The sequence below is a fragment of the Alligator sinensis genome, unplaced genomic scaffold, assembly GCF_000455745.1.
Source record: "Alligator sinensis unplaced genomic scaffold, ASM45574v1 scaffold456_1, whole genome shotgun sequence".
In the NCBI taxonomy this organism is placed as follows: domain Eukaryota; kingdom Metazoa; phylum Chordata; order Crocodylia; family Alligatoridae; genus Alligator; species Alligator sinensis.
Genome location: NW_005842311.1, coordinates 458,045 through 475,948, shown reverse-complemented (window position 1 = coordinate 475,948; position 17,904 = coordinate 458,045). Strand labels below are relative to the sequence as shown.

At 39.2% G+C, this 17,904-nt stretch overlaps 1 protein-coding gene across 1 annotated transcript in view; it reads right to left on the bottom strand.

Moving 5' to 3' along the window:
* The window catches only part of CNTNAP2 (contactin associated protein like 2), a 1,052,534-nt gene that overhangs the window by 682,410 nt on the left and 352,220 nt on the right, over positions 1-17,904 (bottom strand). Inside the window, exon 8 of the mRNA XM_025209846.1 lies at positions 3,356-3,521. Coding sequence (XP_025065631.1) covers positions 3,356-3,521 — 166 coding nt within the window. The remainder of the gene's footprint in view (positions 1-3,355; positions 3,522-17,904) is intronic.

Below are 17,904 nucleotides of genomic sequence, written 5' to 3'. Positions count from 1 at the left end.
CTCTCCAGGTTATCCACATCCCTCTTGAAGTGCGGCACCCAGAATTGCACGCAGTACTCCAACTGCGATCTGACCAGCGCCTGATAGAGGTGAAGTATCACCTCTTTGGAGCTATTCATCATGCATCTGCTGATGCACGATAAAGTGCCATTAGCTCTGATGGCTTCGTCGCACTGCCGACTCATGTTCATCTTGGAGTCCACTAGGACTCCAAGATCCCTTTCCACTTCCGTGCCACCCGACAGGTCATTTCCTAGGCAGTAGGTATGCTGGACATTTTTCCTCCCTAGGTGCAGCACTTTGCATTTCTCCTTGTTGAATTGCATTCTGTTGTTTTCTGCCCATTTGTCCAACCTATCCAGGTCTGCTTGCAGCTGTTCCCTGCCCTCTGGCATGTCCACTTCTCCCCATAGCTTTGTGTCGTGTCCACTTCTCCCCATAGCTTTGTGTCATTATCAGATGTATTATCAGACTCAACTGACTTAGGTTAAATTAGTTTATTGAACTTCTGCCCCAGATCCCATCTAGGTTTAAGTTAACTCGTAGTTCCCCAGCATCCCAGGATGCTTTGCACCTCCCCTGCAAACCCCCATGCAGGGTGGATAGGCTAGCCTTGGCCCAAGCTGCCTGCTCCAGCTGAGCAGGGTAGTACGCTCTAGCACCCCCAAGCTTCTGGCCTGGGCCACTATAGGCATATGGCTGCATTTCCAGAATCAAAAGAGAATGTCTTTTCACTTGCTTATCACTTTAAGCTACACAGTTTAGATTAAACTGAGAAGATTGAATCGATTCAGCTTCAGGCTTTTTGACTGCCTGTACTTAGCCATGAAGGTTTATATCATATTTGGAAAAATACATTTGGTTCCCCTCCCCCCAGCATTTTTCTACTATTAAGTTCCATTTCTTTCCTCCAATTTTACGTAAGCAGATGGTCTCTCATTAATTTCACTGCAGTGGAATTCTATTCAGTTCAGTAGAATTGCTTCTTATTTACGCATGCGTAAGTGAGATTGGAATTAGCCTGAACACCAGTGTGTAAATTCATCAACTGGAGATAAAAAATGAAGTACCAACAACAGATCTTTTCACATCCTTTTTTAGGCATTTTTTAGGGTTGCCTTTATTTCCAAAAATTAAAAACTGAAAACCAGAACAAGTCAACTTAAACTACTGGATAATAATCTATGGAGGCCTCTCTAGAGTCAGCCCGATTGAAGGAAGGTTAGGGGAAAAAAAATAACTTCTTTCCTATGATAACTTTCTATATATTGATATCATTTTTACTTTTATAACTCCACCCAATTCTGCCGTCTGACATAAAGGATGTTTGGATTCCTACCTATTCTGGAGCATCTTGTCAATCCCCAAAGAATAATAAATAACATTCAAATGTGTTCATGTCTACTCCATGATACAATTAGCCCTTGGAAACTCAGGAGTAACACTACAACCGTGTAATTTACACTAGGATGCATGTCATCTCTCTGCAGCAATATTAGTTAATTTAGTTAATTAGTTAATTTCATCTTCAGGTTGCTCTTTTCTATAGGCCACAGGATACTTCTTGTTGGTGAGGAATTGCAATAATCCTTACTGTGGGTACCTACAGTCAAAGCACTGATTGTCTTATCTCAGTACTAGTGTAACTTGCATTTGTACATAGAAATATAAACTCACTAGTGTTAAAGTGTCATGTGTCTACACCCTATGAAATGATTTCCTGGTTCTAGAATATGCATGTGTTAGGAAAAACCGAAAGTTTGGGAACTGAACTAATGTATGTTATTTCAATTGTTTTTTCAAACTATTTGTTCGTGACACAGTCTAGGTATATTATAGGACAAGGTACAGATCTCAAATTCTCTAAACTTTTAAAAAATGACGCATTTATCTACAGCTTCACAGCAGAATGCAGTTAACCTAGATTTACATAAAAGTCACATATTTTTCACCACACGCTAGACTTTACATGTGTAGCCCACTGCTTCATCCCTTGATACCACAAGCATTCTTCTCAAACAAGAAAGGGGAACATTTTACACACACACAGAGACACTTGAAAAGACTTATTGTTAGAGATAGGTTCTGACAGAAAACTATCAAAGGAGAGTTAAGGCAGGACCACAGTGCTGTTTTAGAAAAGCCTGCCTATTTATTACATGTATATTACGTGACATGTGAACCTATTACCATTCTCTGAGAAACTAAGTACTCTCAGGAAGCCTTATCTTATAGCAAAGTTCCACAAGATTGTTCTTCTACAGCATGCTGGATCTCAAGTTGTAATTTATCCGCCTTGGGGATGAAATTGCTTGTTTCTTTAAAGTGTCAGCACACTGAACAACCAATATAGATTTAGTCCCTTTAAAGCAGATCATCAGTGTTTTTATCTCATGTCTTGACACTACCTGGTTCTTCTACTTTGTTTAGAAATCAGGAGTAACACTTTGTGAAATGTTCACACTTACCCTTTTTGAGTGCAATGAACTGAAGTGGTATTTAATAGGATTTTTTTACTCAAGGAGAAGAATTTCACTGGAATAGATTTTATTTATTACATAAATAACATTTATTTTATTTTCTGTTTCCTAGAGAGGCACCTAAAGCTCCAAATGAATGCATGCATTATTTACAGAGTTACATACAAATTTACTATATCTGACACCCATACCAAGCCCTTCAGAAAATTCTTCCTTCTCCAACTATCTCCTAGGAAAAGACTGGAATAATAGATAAGGTATGCAGTAACCCTAAAATTTAACACATTTGCTATACTAAAGCTTTGCTATACTAAAGGGGACCATTAAAAGAAAAATAACCTTCGTAAAATTGCTCAGGCTAATAGTGTAGTCATTCAGAGGCAAGTTGCAAAAATACAACTATGCTATTAAAGAGATAATATAATTATGCAAACAGTCCCCTAAATTTCTCAAATAACTCCACTCCCAGTACATTACTGAGTCCTACAAAATGGAGTCTCCTCTAAGCTTTGCAAATAACTCCTCTACCAGTAATATGAGTGTCATATCCTGGGGACATTTATATTTCTAAGGCATGACATGGTGACTAGAATATCATTTTAAAAATAAAGACAATTTTCACAATTTCCCCCCTAATACATTTGCATTACTCAAGTGAATAAGTTAGCTGCATTCTGATTGGCTGATGTTATCTTATCCATTTACACCTACAGCAGCAATTACCTTTTGAAAGGAGAGCCCAAGAGTCATCTGGTAACTTTATGAACCATGTGGCTGTTAGGGCGAGGCAGTTTTCCCTGGTATTATTATGTTGTGTCATAATCTACAGTGTTAAACTACCTTGGGTAGTTCCCAGTGATTTCTCCCTAACTTACCTGTCAATAATGGCACACATATCGATGATTACATTCGCAAAGCTTCCTAGCTTGCCTTGCTCCACTGCATGTAAGTCTACAAGTTGGTCATCCACATGAATGAACTGCATGCATCCTTGGAAAGATAGCTGGGAGCGATCTGAGTCATTCATCAGTGATGGGAACCCTGTGAAGCAGAGGAAACAAGAGCATTATTAATATTGGTGGCTGACGTACTTTACTAAAACTGAAGGCATCATTTTTCCTGTTGCCAAAGAAATACTTTCCAAATGTGAAGAAAGAAACTGATGGATGCTATTTAATTAAACAACAACAACTACAGCAACACAAAACTTCTTCAATATTTGTTTCCACCTGGTGGATGGCTGCTGTCCTTCAAGTCTTAAAGAGACACTACTTATTTTTTCACATCGGTCTAGTCACAACATATGTTTTGGTTAGTAACTATGAGGCATCATGGAACTGAGATGGAAAAATGCAAGTAATCTAGTCTAGTCTTCAGCTTGGTTTAAAATGTTGTTTTATATATTACAGTGGAAAACCTTTTGCCTGCTTGATTACAGTTTGATGTTAGTCATTCTCAGAGAAAAAGGCTATACTAACATCACAAGGCACGTTTAAGACCTGTGTGTGCTTATAGCCAGTGATATTACTCCAGGTTCAGCTTTTAGACAGGAAAATCTGTTTATATTAATAGACAGGAAAATCTGTTGACATTAATGGGAGATTCACCCAAGTACAGACCGAATAGGATATGCATGATTGGAACAAACCATTTTATTACAATGAAAGAATAGATTTTTACATAAACATTTATTTCATGTGTACAAAAGCCTTTGTAATTAGGGATGCTTCATTTGTATTTTTACAGAAGGAACTGCACCCTTTCAAGACATTCTTAAAGCCAGTCCACTCACTACCTCATTAAAAACTGGGAAAACATTGCTAAATTATTTATAACAAAGCTACTTCTATGTTCCACTCAAATTTAATACCCTTACAGTTATGTCTATTACAGTTAATTTTGCTCTAACACAAAAGGAAAAGAACAAAAAAAAAAGCAAGAAGAAAAAAGGAAGAAATTTACTACAAGGATCTCCAAACTCTGTAGTCTTTTAGATTGACCCATGGTGGTTTTACTGAAGCAGAGCCTGTTTTTCACTCAATGAGTCTTTCATCTGTACAAAGCATCAAGGCTTTCAGAAACACTAATTCTTTGAGATCGAGGATCATTTGAACATATGAGCAATTCACTCAAAGTAGAACTGAATGAAGTCAGAGCTCTAAAATCATCAGTAAACATGAAAATAGAGCATTAGTCAATACTGGTAAATAACAAATGAAAAGTGTCCAAATATAAGACCAATGCCCCAGGTTCTCAACAAAAATAGTAATAAACAAATAAATAAGCAACTCCATTTGAAGGACATGGAGCCTTAGCTTGCATCAGCTATGAACAGGCATCACAGCAAATGGACTACTTTAACTCTGTATAACATCAGGGGGGCAATCTTTTTGTCAGGCATGGCATAAGGTAAGCCTTACCTGCTCCAGGTGTGCAAATGACACTCTGATCTTCTTACCCCGACCAGTACCTTGCTCTGTGCTCTCCTCCCTGCCTTTGCTGCTGTTCTGTCTGATGCTACTCCCTGTTGGACCTGGCACTTCCAGAAAGGCTGAAGATTTTGCTTTGCTTGTTTGTTTAGCCAAGGGTATTGTTTATATATTATGGACTATTGCATGGCCTGACTGTGGAGATCTTAAGGGGATAAAGCCCACCTGCTTGGGAGCAGGCACATCAACCCTCTTACTATCCCCTTTTTCAGTTCAAAAAAGATCTGCTTTGATCATGATACCTATCAAAATCAGCTAATAAAAGCTAAGAAGAGATGAAATTGTATATAGTTGATCATTGAAATGTGCTATGCAAAAAACATAGAAAGAACATAGGAAGGAACTGAAATACATTTAAACTTTTTGCATAAAAGATTCTTTGTTGTATATTGTTACCTTTTCCCGAGCCGTAGAGGGTATAACGATGCTCATTGATTTTAGTGGGCATTTCAACTCATTCAGCAATTGTACAAAGCCCAGCCTAAATTCTGTGTGGCATGGATTGTGCCTTACTGCATGGCTGATAGTAACTTAGCACATTATAGGTGTTGTTAATGATACAAAAGAATAAAAGCAATGTTTTCTTCTTCAGATATTCAGTTTTAGCCTATAAGACTCTCTCCACAATGAAAGAAGTAAGAATTAAATGAAGTTCCATAACTAGGGCTGACAATAATACTGTCACTGTGCAAGGCCAAATAATCGAGGCATGTATTGTTCAAACATTGTATTGATTTTCTTTCTGACAAGTAAACTTTGTGGGTTTAAAACTTCACTTACAATGGAATATAGGAGATACTCTGTTGATGCTTTTGTTCACAAATGAGAATGTTGATGCTTATGTTCAGAAACACGCTTATATCTGGCATCTCCAGGTCTTTCTGTATTGTTTTCAACAAAATCAGAATCTAATTACAGTTCTTAAAGAAAAGAGATGGGATCATAATATAAAGGTCAAATATGGATCAAATCTGAATATTCCCCACAGTTCCCTCAGAGTTTGGGGTCAGGGTTTTATTTTGGACTGGTAGAAACAGGAAGCGGGTGGTTCTCATTTCTCTTCCATGATTTAAAATTACCAACACTTGTAAAACAATAGAACAGTGAAGGTGAAAACATAACTTACTCCTCAATCCAATCAACCCAATCAGTTAGGCTGTATCAATTGAGATATTTTTTAAGGTACAACTTCAAATGTTTTATGCATTGTTTAGGGCTGATCCCTGGTCCAAACAATGAAACACAATACTTGAAACTGTAATCTGAATATGCATATACAATTTATTCTACATTATTCAAGTTGTTTTTGAAGGACAATGCAAATTATATATTTTTTTGGTCAGAGACAAAAAAGCTTTGGTTTATACTTTATTATGAGATTTTCATTTTTACATTATTATTTTTTATTTGTAAGCTAATGAGAAACTGGTTTAATGTACAGATGTTCCTTGGTATCTATTCGCTTGCAGTGATTTTCAAAACACAAATTACAGAAATAATGTCTCTTTCCCAAAATATCTGTCAGATTAAAAACTAATTGATGCAAGTTGTTAACTGGCATTCACTATTATCTCCTTGAATTTGCCTCCCTTTAGAAGTCATTAATCAGCAGAAGAGCATGACTGGTGATCTCAAATATGCAAATGAGCTGAGCTTTTAAAAAATATTTTGTGTGTACCTCAAAATGTAATCAAATGCAAGTAAACATACTACAATTCTATCAAAAGGTGGAACTGATCCAGTGAAATTCAGATTGGTGAAAGGGGAACAAGATCTATGAGGTTTGTGCACTAAAAATCTATCAGCATTATTTAAAGGCCAGATTATAATTAACTGGATCACACATATATATGAGGGGTGTGTGAAACGGGCTATATTCAATTCGGATTTGGATTCGGCCTGAATCAGAGACAGTGATTCAATTCATTGATTTGGATCACTGTCCCTGATTCAATTCAGCCGAATCTGAATCTGAAGATTCAATGCTGATTTGGAGAATCAGCAATTTGGCAATAGATACAGCTTTAAATGGTTTTTCTACATACCTCGAGGTACCAGGCATGGCTCATGAACTCTGCAATGCTGGGGCGCATAGACTGCCAGTCCACTTCTGGGTCCACCATACAGCATGCTGGGAGGCCCCTTGGCACTCCCCGGCTCAGTGATCAGCCACAGGGGGACCTCCCAGACTCAGGAGACACCAGTAAGTGAGCCGCGGTAGTGCAGGGGGCCACTTCTGGGTGGTTCTGGTCCACTTCTGGGTCTGCTGCTGAGCACACTGGGGACCTCCCACTCCCACGCTCCTGTGGGACACTCCATCTGCCCCACCATCGGAGCATTCATGAGCTGCCTGGTACCTTGGGGTATGTAGAAAAAACATTCAAAGCTGTGTCTATGGCCGAATTGTCAAATCTTTCCGAAACTCTCTGAATCTATTTGGAGAGTTCTGATTCAATTCAGAGAGATTAAAGGGTCTCCTGATTTGATTTGGATTTGACAATTCGGCCACCGAATCAGGCTGAATCTCTGCCAAATTGAATCAGGGACCAAAACTTTACGCAGCCCTGATATATATAATGTACAGAATTCTCCTTCCTTCCATTTTTCTACAAATAAATACAGATTTCCAAGGGTCTGTCCACATAGTCACATAACTCCAAGAAACAACTGAAAATACACAAGTTCTTTGGAAGAGGGAGCAGACTTGTAGCTAGATTCTCATTTCTCTCACACTGGTGCAACAAATCCACTCATATCCTAGTCAATTATATATGCACCATGAGCAAAGGATGTGGCCTTCAACATGCAATATGCAATCCAGACCCCAACAATTGGAAAACCAGGTACTAGCTTCTATACCCAAAGAAACCACTATAAAGAAAATACAAGAGCTCTAAACTGAAAAGATGAGAGGTTTGGTTTTTAATTTTAATTTCATTGCATCTCTGATGATTTGGCTTCATAGAATTTTGTTCATTTTCCAATGAAGCCCAGTCATTTTTTAAAAAAATGTTTTTCAGTATCTTAGTAAAACAAATAAAATCCTGATGCAGTTATGTTAGAAGCATGGACACACTTCTATTCTTTTTTATTATATTATATCTGCATTGTAGCAGTCATATAGCCAAATAATGGAGTACAATGAAAGATGTCCTAGTGGTATGTACTTGATGTTCTTGATTGCTAGTAGTTGCTTTGTTTTCATTCATTCAGTGAATATAGAGTATATTTGGCTATCCAGAGAGAAGGGATTTATGTTCAGGTTCAATAAAATTCAAATAAACCTAAATATTTCAGTTCAGATGTTTATCTTGCTTGTCTAGCAGCTGTTTATGATGCTGAAAGAGCATTCCATCTGGTCTTCTCAGACAGGATTTGAGTGGAAAAAGTGAAGAAACCAGATCCCACAATATTTCACAATAATTAATACAGTCCATAAAAAGTAAGCACAAGCACCTCTCTCAAGGGAGTTCTGCAGGGATTAATTAGCTGCCACTTGTAAAGCTCACTCAAGATGAAAATACTAAATATTGCTATTATTACTATTATTATTCTAATAAATCAGGATATATGTTCTACAGGGATCTCAGACAAATACACTAATGAAGTTTCTTCTTTCTTTGTATTGTTCTCTGTGGAATTATTCTGCAGATTGGATCAATTTCTATAAAAGTGTTAGAAAGTAAAAACATTTGTATTTGTTTTTTGACTGAGGAAAAATGATAAAATATTTTGTTTGCCACTTCAGGATCTTTAAAGAAGGAATGGGAAAAGGAAGTTAGTATCTCTATAGCTGGAGCAAAAACATTTCAAAATTATATTTAGAAAAACCACTGCTTGCCAATTTCCAGCCAGAGAATTATATTCTGTTTGAACCAGCTTCAACTGCAATTGTGTTCATTCTTCCACTGAGTCATTAGACCCACTCTCATGTTAGTGTTGAGTAACATACTTCTTGTTCATAATTCTAGTATTTGTGTAGGCCTCTGAGGAAAATTACAGTGAATTTAATGTTTCGAGATTGTTTAGATTTTTTTAAAGACATCTCAAATTTATTTGGATATTTTAAGTCTCTGTTTAGAAATTCAAATAAAAGTATATATATGACTAGTGCTCCATTTTATGACTTTAGGCACAAGCAAGAAAAGACAAGCCTTTTGCTTTATGTGGAGCAAGTGTAGGTAGCAAGATATACTTTAAAGTATTATATGTTCCAACAGTCCACATTTTGATGTGAACTGATTAAAAACACAAATTGTTAGTGGTACATTTTACACTAAAAGCATTGGTAATGTGCCAGGGGAGCATGGGGGGACCATGTGCCACCCCCCAGATTTCTGTGCCAACAGTGGGGTGGTAGGGCATGGGGCTGCAGCCAGGCCAGAGCCAGGGCCTGGCAGTAATGTGTGTGGTGGCTTCAGTGCGATTTCTGCACCAATGGTGGGGCACGGGACTGAAGCCTGGGCCAGACCCAATGCTCAACAGCAGCAAGGGTGGTGTCGACATGAGCAGCGGCATGGAGTTGTGCCCTCTGCTCTGGTGGCAGCGCAGAGTTATGAGCACTGTCAGCACTTAAGTGTCACCTATAACTGAGAGGCAGTTTGATTTCCAGAAACAGTTATCAGTTTTTAATGGAATGTGGACTTTACATGAAAAGAGCTCTACCACAGCAAGGGATGCTTGAAGATTGGACTCTTTCTCCCACTCCAAACCTTTCTCTTAGAAAAGGCTTCATGGTACAAGATCTTAAGCAACCTCATTTTGTATAAGCTTCTTTGGGAACTGAGAGTATACAGCATCTTGAACAAGAGCTAAAACAGTCCTGAGGACTATTACTTAACAAAATAAAAGTTACAATCACACAGGAAAAAAAAAAAGATGTTAATTTCCTACATTAGAGTTTGACCATCATTGAGACAAAAACGGAAAACACATTCTTGTAAAAAGAGCATGAAAGCAGCTACTGCAAAAAAAATGGGACTAAAACAAAAGAGCCACAGGAAAAGGGTGCTTGGATTAAAACAATTACTAGCTGTAGTGCATTCTAATGTACTGGTGAACACTGGTGGTAATTATTCCTGAACAAATTCAATCTCCTGACATGTGAATGGTTGATGAAGCAAGCAACTTGTTGCAAAAAAGGCTAATGGCATACTAGGCTACATTAGAAGGAGTGTTGCTAGCAGAACAAGGGAAGTGGTTATTCCCTTCTATTCGGCACTGGTGAGACTGCATCTGAAGTACTATGTCCAGTTTTGGGCCTCCCAATACAGAATGGATGTGGACAAATTGGAGAGAGTTCAGTGGAGGGCAAGGAAAATGGTGAGGGGGCTGGGGCACATGACTTCTGAGGAAAGGCTAAGAAAACTGGATTTATTTAGTCTGGAAAAGAAAAGACTAGGGGCATTTAATAGCAGCCTTCAATTACCTTAAGGGTGGTTCCAAAGAGGATGGAGCTAGACTGTTCTCAGTGGGGGCAGAAGACAAAAAAAGGGGCAAAAGGCTCAAGTTGCAGCAAAGGAAGTTTAAGTGAGATACTAGGAAAAACTCTCACTAGGAGGAAAGTAAAGCCCTGGGAAAGGACACCTAGAAATGTTGTGGAAGCTCCATCTTGGAGGTGTTGAAGGTCCGACTCCCTCAGACCTCCCTGCTACCCTTTAAATCTTCTTATGATCCATTTTTGGGTCGTGACCCAGAGGTTGAGAAACGCTGATCTACAGAAAACTTTGTATCTTGGATTGATTCCTTAGGCTTCTTCAATGTCTGTTCCTCGCCTCTTTGTTCTGAGATAAATTTGTATCCTGTCTAGCTCTCCTTACTCAAAGAAAATTTTAATTAAAGTGAATGTGAATTTTGCCTATATAAAATGCTCAGTTTCAGTCCACCAGAATTCTCTGACCTGGAGAGCAGAAATAGAACATTTTTACTAAATTGGCTAATTTAAGTTGATTCAATCCTATACCGTAACTCTTCTTGTATTTTTATTAAACATTTTGGAAGATGTAAGAGTAGAAGGCCATACAATGATTAAACTGCAGCATATTCATACACTATGTATTCTCTCTGGCCATTTGTACCCATAGGCTTTCTATTTTTAACAAAAGAGTCTACAATACTCTTTACATTTACAAAATGGATTATCTCCTGTTTCATTTGCCTCACCCCCAGAAACAAGCATGTCATCTAGATACTTCCATTTACATATGTATGGACAATTTTCAGCAGAGTGACAGCAACACAGAACATACTATCAAATCAAAACTCACTGTTGTAAGTAACAGTGTGAGGTACGCACTGTTGACAGTAATTACGAAGCCTCCGCAGCTGCTCCTCCATCAACTTCTTTTATCTTAGTAACTGCTGTAAAACCTCCAAAAACCTGGCTACAACATCACTAAGGCAGTTAGTTGAAAAGCTAGAATCATATGAGATTGACTCAGCAAAAGGTTTCATTGGACTAATTCATCCTTACTGTAATGTTACTGACTTCAGCTTAGTTATGAACTGGGAGAATTTTTTTACCAACATTTTTTTTCTTCCACAAAAAGCTTTTAGGTCTGGTCTACAGATAGGGGATTTTTGCAACTGATGGCTAGCCTCACCAGTTAGAAATCATTAGAATAGTCAGAGCTGAAGAATGAAACTAGGAAGTCAAAGACTTTGTAGACCTTAGCTGTTCATAAGTGTTTCCTAAAAGATGTTTCTTTTACTTTTCTACTGTAATGTTCCTCATCTCTGCAACAGTTTTATAACTCCAACATGTGATGGAGATTAGGCTTTTATGTATTTTAAACTTGAAAGCATCCCTTATCTTTAGAAGATATAGAGACATAGTACATGTTCCATTTTAAATTGTACATCCTATTTCCACACAGTGTTTTCTGAATTTTAAACACCTTTCCCCATTATAGCTAAGTAACACTAAGTATTCACCAGAAATTACATGTATCTGTAAAAAATGGCATTTATCTATACATGGATTTTGTAGGTTAGAGTTAGGCATATTTATTAAATATGCCATACTAATGTTAATGTCAGTATTTTCAGATAGATAACTAGATAACTTTAATAATGGTATATTTTACCAATCCTAACTAATCATTCCAATATTTGCAATGCTTTGGTTTTCCTTAATTAATTTCAATGTTGCTATACATAATTTTAGATTAAATTACATTAGATTAATTATCAGATACATCCTAATAATATTACTTAAATTTGTGAACTAGCTAATTCAATTCACGTGCGCACATGCGCATGCAACATGTATAGTTAAGATTGTTTCTGTCTTTATGATAACCTTACATTGGTTATATTAGGAACATTGTACCTGATTTTAAAAATAAATCCTAGACATTGGAAGTTATACAAATGGTTAACCTTTCTTGATATTCTTTTAATAACAATTTTGAAAGAATTCATAATACATATTTCAGTAATCCTAAATCTCACTGTAAAAGGGGGCCTTCCCAGGGCCTATTAGGAGTAGGCCCACTTGCCTATTCCTGGGCTAACCGCCCATTTCTCTAACCTGCCATGCCTTGCTGTTCAATAATTGGTGTCTTAATTAGGTACGAGGTTGCCCATTTCCTGCTCTGATGCCAGGGAGCGCTATCTGCAGCTCTGAAACCTCCTCTACACCTCAGCCCATGCCTCATAGATGGCATCCACATGATGTAATCATAACCTACACCACAACTGGTGCTCCGGGGTCTCACAGGGACTCTCACTCCTTCCCTGGAGCAGCAGGTCATTGTGCTTAACCTCTAGGACTTTCTTTCAACCCACACTTGGCCTCCTTGCAATAGAGGACTTACCGGGGTCAGGACTCACCCCTAACTCTCCAACTGAGCTCCCTAGTTGGCCTCTCACTCAACTATGGGCTCAGCTGTCCGAAGATATACCTTGGCCTATTTCCCACTCCTGGGGTTCCTACTGTGCCCACCCTGGGGTCTTCTTAGCCTCCTCACACTCAACTACATCCTTACACCTGACTACTCACAGGGCTGGCCCTTGTGCTGCCCTTCAGGCCTACCCCCTACTCAGTCCCCCTCATGCACAGCCCTTCAGGCCTACTCCCATCCAACCCTACTCTGTGTGGGGCCACCTACATCCCTGCCCTCTCAGGGCCTTCACAACTGCCCTCTCTCTTGGGCTACCCAATGCCTGCCCCTTCAGGGCCACACAACTATCCCCAACCAGGGGCCTCTGGGGTCTTCCTCCCCTGTGGGCTCAGGTGGTCACAGCCATGTCTGGTCCCCTCCTCTTCTGGGGTCTTCTACCCCCTAGGGCTCAGGTGGCCATAGCCATGCCTGGCCCTGATACCCACCAAATTATGGGGGCTAGGGCTGAAGGTGCCTTGACCCACCTTTCACCAGGGTGGTAACTGGCTTGGCATTTTCTGGGGGCTCCCACACCACCATGAGCCCCGCCATGCCACCCATATCCTGCAGGGTGCAGTTTTAGAACATGCCCAGGACCAAGACCCTCCTGCTCCTACCTGCTAGATGTCCCATGCAGCTCAGCCAGGCGATGTTGCTGCCTGGGCTGGCAGCAGCAAACTGCAGCCTTTATATGCCTAGTGCTCAAAATGACTGCCCTCGTGAGGCACTTGGCTGCTGCCTGTTTTCTGCCCTTAAAGTGGCAGGCACCCAAAGGTGCACTGCCACACTCACTTACAAAAAACATGCCTACACATTCATTCAGCAGATATATCATTATTAAACAAAACAAAGCAAACAAAACACATGTATAGTCAAGAGTATCCAAGAGAGAAAAACATAAGGACAGCAAATCTAAATATCTTCATCTTTCTGATTGCTTAATGTACACTAACTAGTATGGGTATGTTTGGGTGTTACATTTAGATACACCTAATCAGAGTCAGACTGATCTAAATGCTCAATTGTGCAGGCATTCTGAGGGCTTAAATATCCCAAAATAGTGTATACATCAGGATTTAGATTGAGATCAGGTTAACACAATCTAAAAAGGGTTAAGCTGATCTCCCGAATGCTTGCATGCATTTGCAGTGCAACCCTGGGCCTGGGAAAACCTAGCTGCCCACCCCAGCCCTGAGGCTGGTCACACCTGACTGTGACATGGCTACCCATCCCAGCCCAACACCTGACTGTGACATGGCTATTTTCAGCCTCCCAACTCCCTCCCTATGCACCAATGCATCAATGCCCCCTCAGACTTGCCAACGCCCCTGTAGATCCAAAGTACCCATTGTATACACACTGAACAGTGACCAGTTAACCTGGAGAAAAAGGATTGAAGAAGAAATCAGGGAGAACATATATAGAGAGAATGCTTCTTTTCACTTGGTGTCTCAGGCAATCAAATATTGAAATGCAACACTGAGCTTAAATAAAATTCTAGCGTATTCTTTAAAAATGCCTTGGAAAATGCATATTTTTTTAAAGCTTGACATAGGTTATTAGCTTTATATCAAAGGTTATAACAGTTTAGCATATAGAAATGTGCTATTATAGCATTTTATTTTTCAATAAAATATAGACATTTTTTTTGGAAGAAGATTAAATTACGGTAGCATCCTCTCTTCTTGCAGACATATGCAAGAATATAGTAAAAATAATGTTAATGATATACCAAAGCTAAAAGTCATTTAATCTTGCTGTAATATCCAGTGGTAACTACAACCATTATCTATGACCATTCAAAGTGTTAACAAAAGAAATGTAATATTCTTTAAAAAAAATGAACTAGCAATTATTACAAAAAAAAGCTTAGTGTTTTTTCCATTGTCTTTGCTGTGCAACAAAATACTTATAGTCTTAATGGTTCTAAATGATTACACAAATTATGGTGAATGCATTTTAAAAGGTACATCTGTTGACAGGAACTCAAGTTATGGTCTTTCAAAGCATTTTCTTTTCCCATTGCTATACACATATAGCCCTCTTTAATGATGCCTTAAAAAGTGTGAAAATAAAGTAAAGTGCAATGGTACAATGAAAAAGAAAGTTTCTAAAGCTACCTATTTCTATTAGAACAATACAAATGATTGGAAGTAGTATAATGCAGACAATAATCAATTTGTTAAATGTACCAAAGTTCCAAAATTATTTGAATTCAGCCTGAAACTATAAGGGAATTTAAATTCTCCATGTGCATGCTTTATGTCTCCAAGGTCTATTTGGAAGGAAATAATTTAAAAATGTATACTGTCCTAATATTCATTTTGTTCATTTTAGGCCACCTCTAACCAAGTATCTGGAGCATAAATGTTCCTGGAATGAGGCCACAAATGTGTTGTCTGATTCTGAGATCATTTCGGAGAAAGTTGACCTGATTTTATCCAAATAACGTTTTTAGGTTTTTATCATTTGCACTAGAAACCAGAAGACATTCAATTATTTTTCTTTTCTTTCTTCTAATTCTTATTTTACTTAAACTCAAAGACAAACCTTTTATGCCTTGAATCCACACAGATCAAAAGCAGAAACTATATGACCATCTGAACCCAAGGATTCCTTTACATGTACAACAAAGGTGTGATTGGATCTAATGCGTGATTCACACAATTGGACCTCCTGCCATGCCACACATGCATGGCAAGTGGCACAATTGTGAATAATGCATTAGATGCCACTGCACTTTTTTGTCATTGCAGGAGCCTGATCCCAGGCTCCTTCTACACTGGCAAGAAACAAGCTGCCCTGTCTAAAAGCCCCGTCAGCTGAAGTGGGCTTCTAGCTGTGGGGTGCCCCAGGGGTCCCCACAGAAGGGAGATCACAGTTGCTATGATCTACCAGATGCAGGGGTGGGGGGAATGGGTAGGCAGAGGGGGTCCTCGCATCCTTCAACTGGGAGACCACAACAGAAGTGATCTCCTAGCTGTGGTGGGGAGGGGGTGGCTCTGACAGCTGGGAGACTGAAACAGCTGTGATCTCTAAGCTACAGTGGGACTCCATGAAACCCGCAGCTGGGAAACCACAACAACCTCAGTCTCCCAGTGGCAGGAGAGTCTGCAGCTGCTGTGAGGGTGTGTGGAGCACACATTAGATTCCATCATGCCCTATGGCTGGAGAAGTGGGGAAGCCAAACCTGGGCTTCCCCTGCACTGGCAAAAAACAACCCATCAGTTGACCTGGGCTCCCAGTCTCAAGAGCACCCACAGGTCCTCATGTCAGGGAGACTGCAGTTGCTGCAATCCCCCAGCTGTGGAAGGGCTTTAAGCACCCTTTCAGCTGGGAGAGCGTATCAGCTCTGATCTCCCAGCTGCAAGGGTATGTGAAGCCCCGCTAAGACCGGGAGAATGCATTGACACAGCTGATATGATCTCCCAGCCATGGGGGTGGAGGGAAGTTAATATACCCTGGGCCTGGGAGATCACGTCACCTGTGTTCTACCAGGCATGGGGGTGTGTGGAGTACTCCTGTGGCTGGGAGACCACAGCTGCTGCAATCTCTCAGGGTCCCCAGGGTGTTCATGCCCCACTCCCCCAGAGGTTCCCAGCCATAGGGGCCCCTGGCCACATGTTCAATTAATGATACGACAGGAAACAGCTATAAAGTGATTACATATATGGTGTAGAATAACTTAGTAATTTATTGTTCTTTTTATCATGCTATTAATTGATTGAATGTGTGGCTGGGTGACCATTTAAGGGGTGATTAACTGGTTGCACCTTATAGACTAACAAAATCCAAGATGCATAAAGTTTCATAAGCATAAACTCAGTTCATCAGTTCTGTGAGCTCATGAAAGCTTATGCATCTTGGATTTAGTTACTCTGTAAAGTGCATCTGTACCCTGTCTTCTATTTAGTGAAACATTTATGCACACACTCAGATATGACTGACAAGAAACACCCTTACACCTTTCACCATTCTGCTTGAATATTTTTTACACAACTAGGTGCTATTTGGAACTTCCGTCTACACACTATATTATATTATGTTGGCATTAAAATAGTCTGAAAAGTTAGAGACTAAAATGTCTCACTTGGTCATGTATTCTGTATCCCTACCTTGTGATAGTTTTTTTTTTCTTATTAATGCTGTCAATAGTGCAGACTCATCTATAATCTACCTGACTTTGTCAGGAAATTGTGTTTAAATATTTTTGGTAGAACAATGATATAGCTAGGGCATCTGAAATAGAAACCTAGTCCTAAACCTAATGACTTACTGCTGTCTCAAAATGCCTAGACCTGATAAAAATGGCAACATACACAACTGCTTGAATTCATTATAGTCACAGTCATTTCCTGTTCTTCCATCTTCTGTTTTCTTTAAAGTTTTCCCCTGGACATACACCAAAAGGAAAATTTGAAGTCTGAGTGGAAGAGCCAGTAAAATTACAAATTCCAATATCCTGCTAGCAATAAAATTGAACAGGCATTCTTTCATCACCTTCAGAGATCAATTTGTGATATATTTATTGCAGACACACACAGAGAATAAAAAAAAATAGGTATATGCATTATGGCTTCATTTTCAGAGTACCCACAAGCCTTCTGAAGTCAACAGGAGTTGTGTGTGCACAATACCACTGAAAACAATGGCCTAGGTTCCATATAGTTGTATATAGTTTATATCTTTGTATTCCACACATGGGAGCACAGGAAAAAACTTCTTGTATCACCTATTGCACAAATAACAGAATTTATACTCAGAGTTCATTTAATCTCATAGGTTTTTCCAAGAGTGTAAACTGTTAAAAGTGTGTGCAGGTGTTTGCACCTGCAAAATATCAGTGAATATAAGGGAAAAATAACGTTAATGTGCACGCTAAGGAGGGAGAAGAAAACTTACCCCACACATACATCATCCCTGTTATGACAGCACCAAATAGAGCTGAATGGCAAGAATAAAAAATAATCACTCCCATGTTCTTGAAAACTATTGCCTGAAGTGTCAGAAATTCTAAAGAATTCTATCAAGTACGACAACATTGAAAGAGTG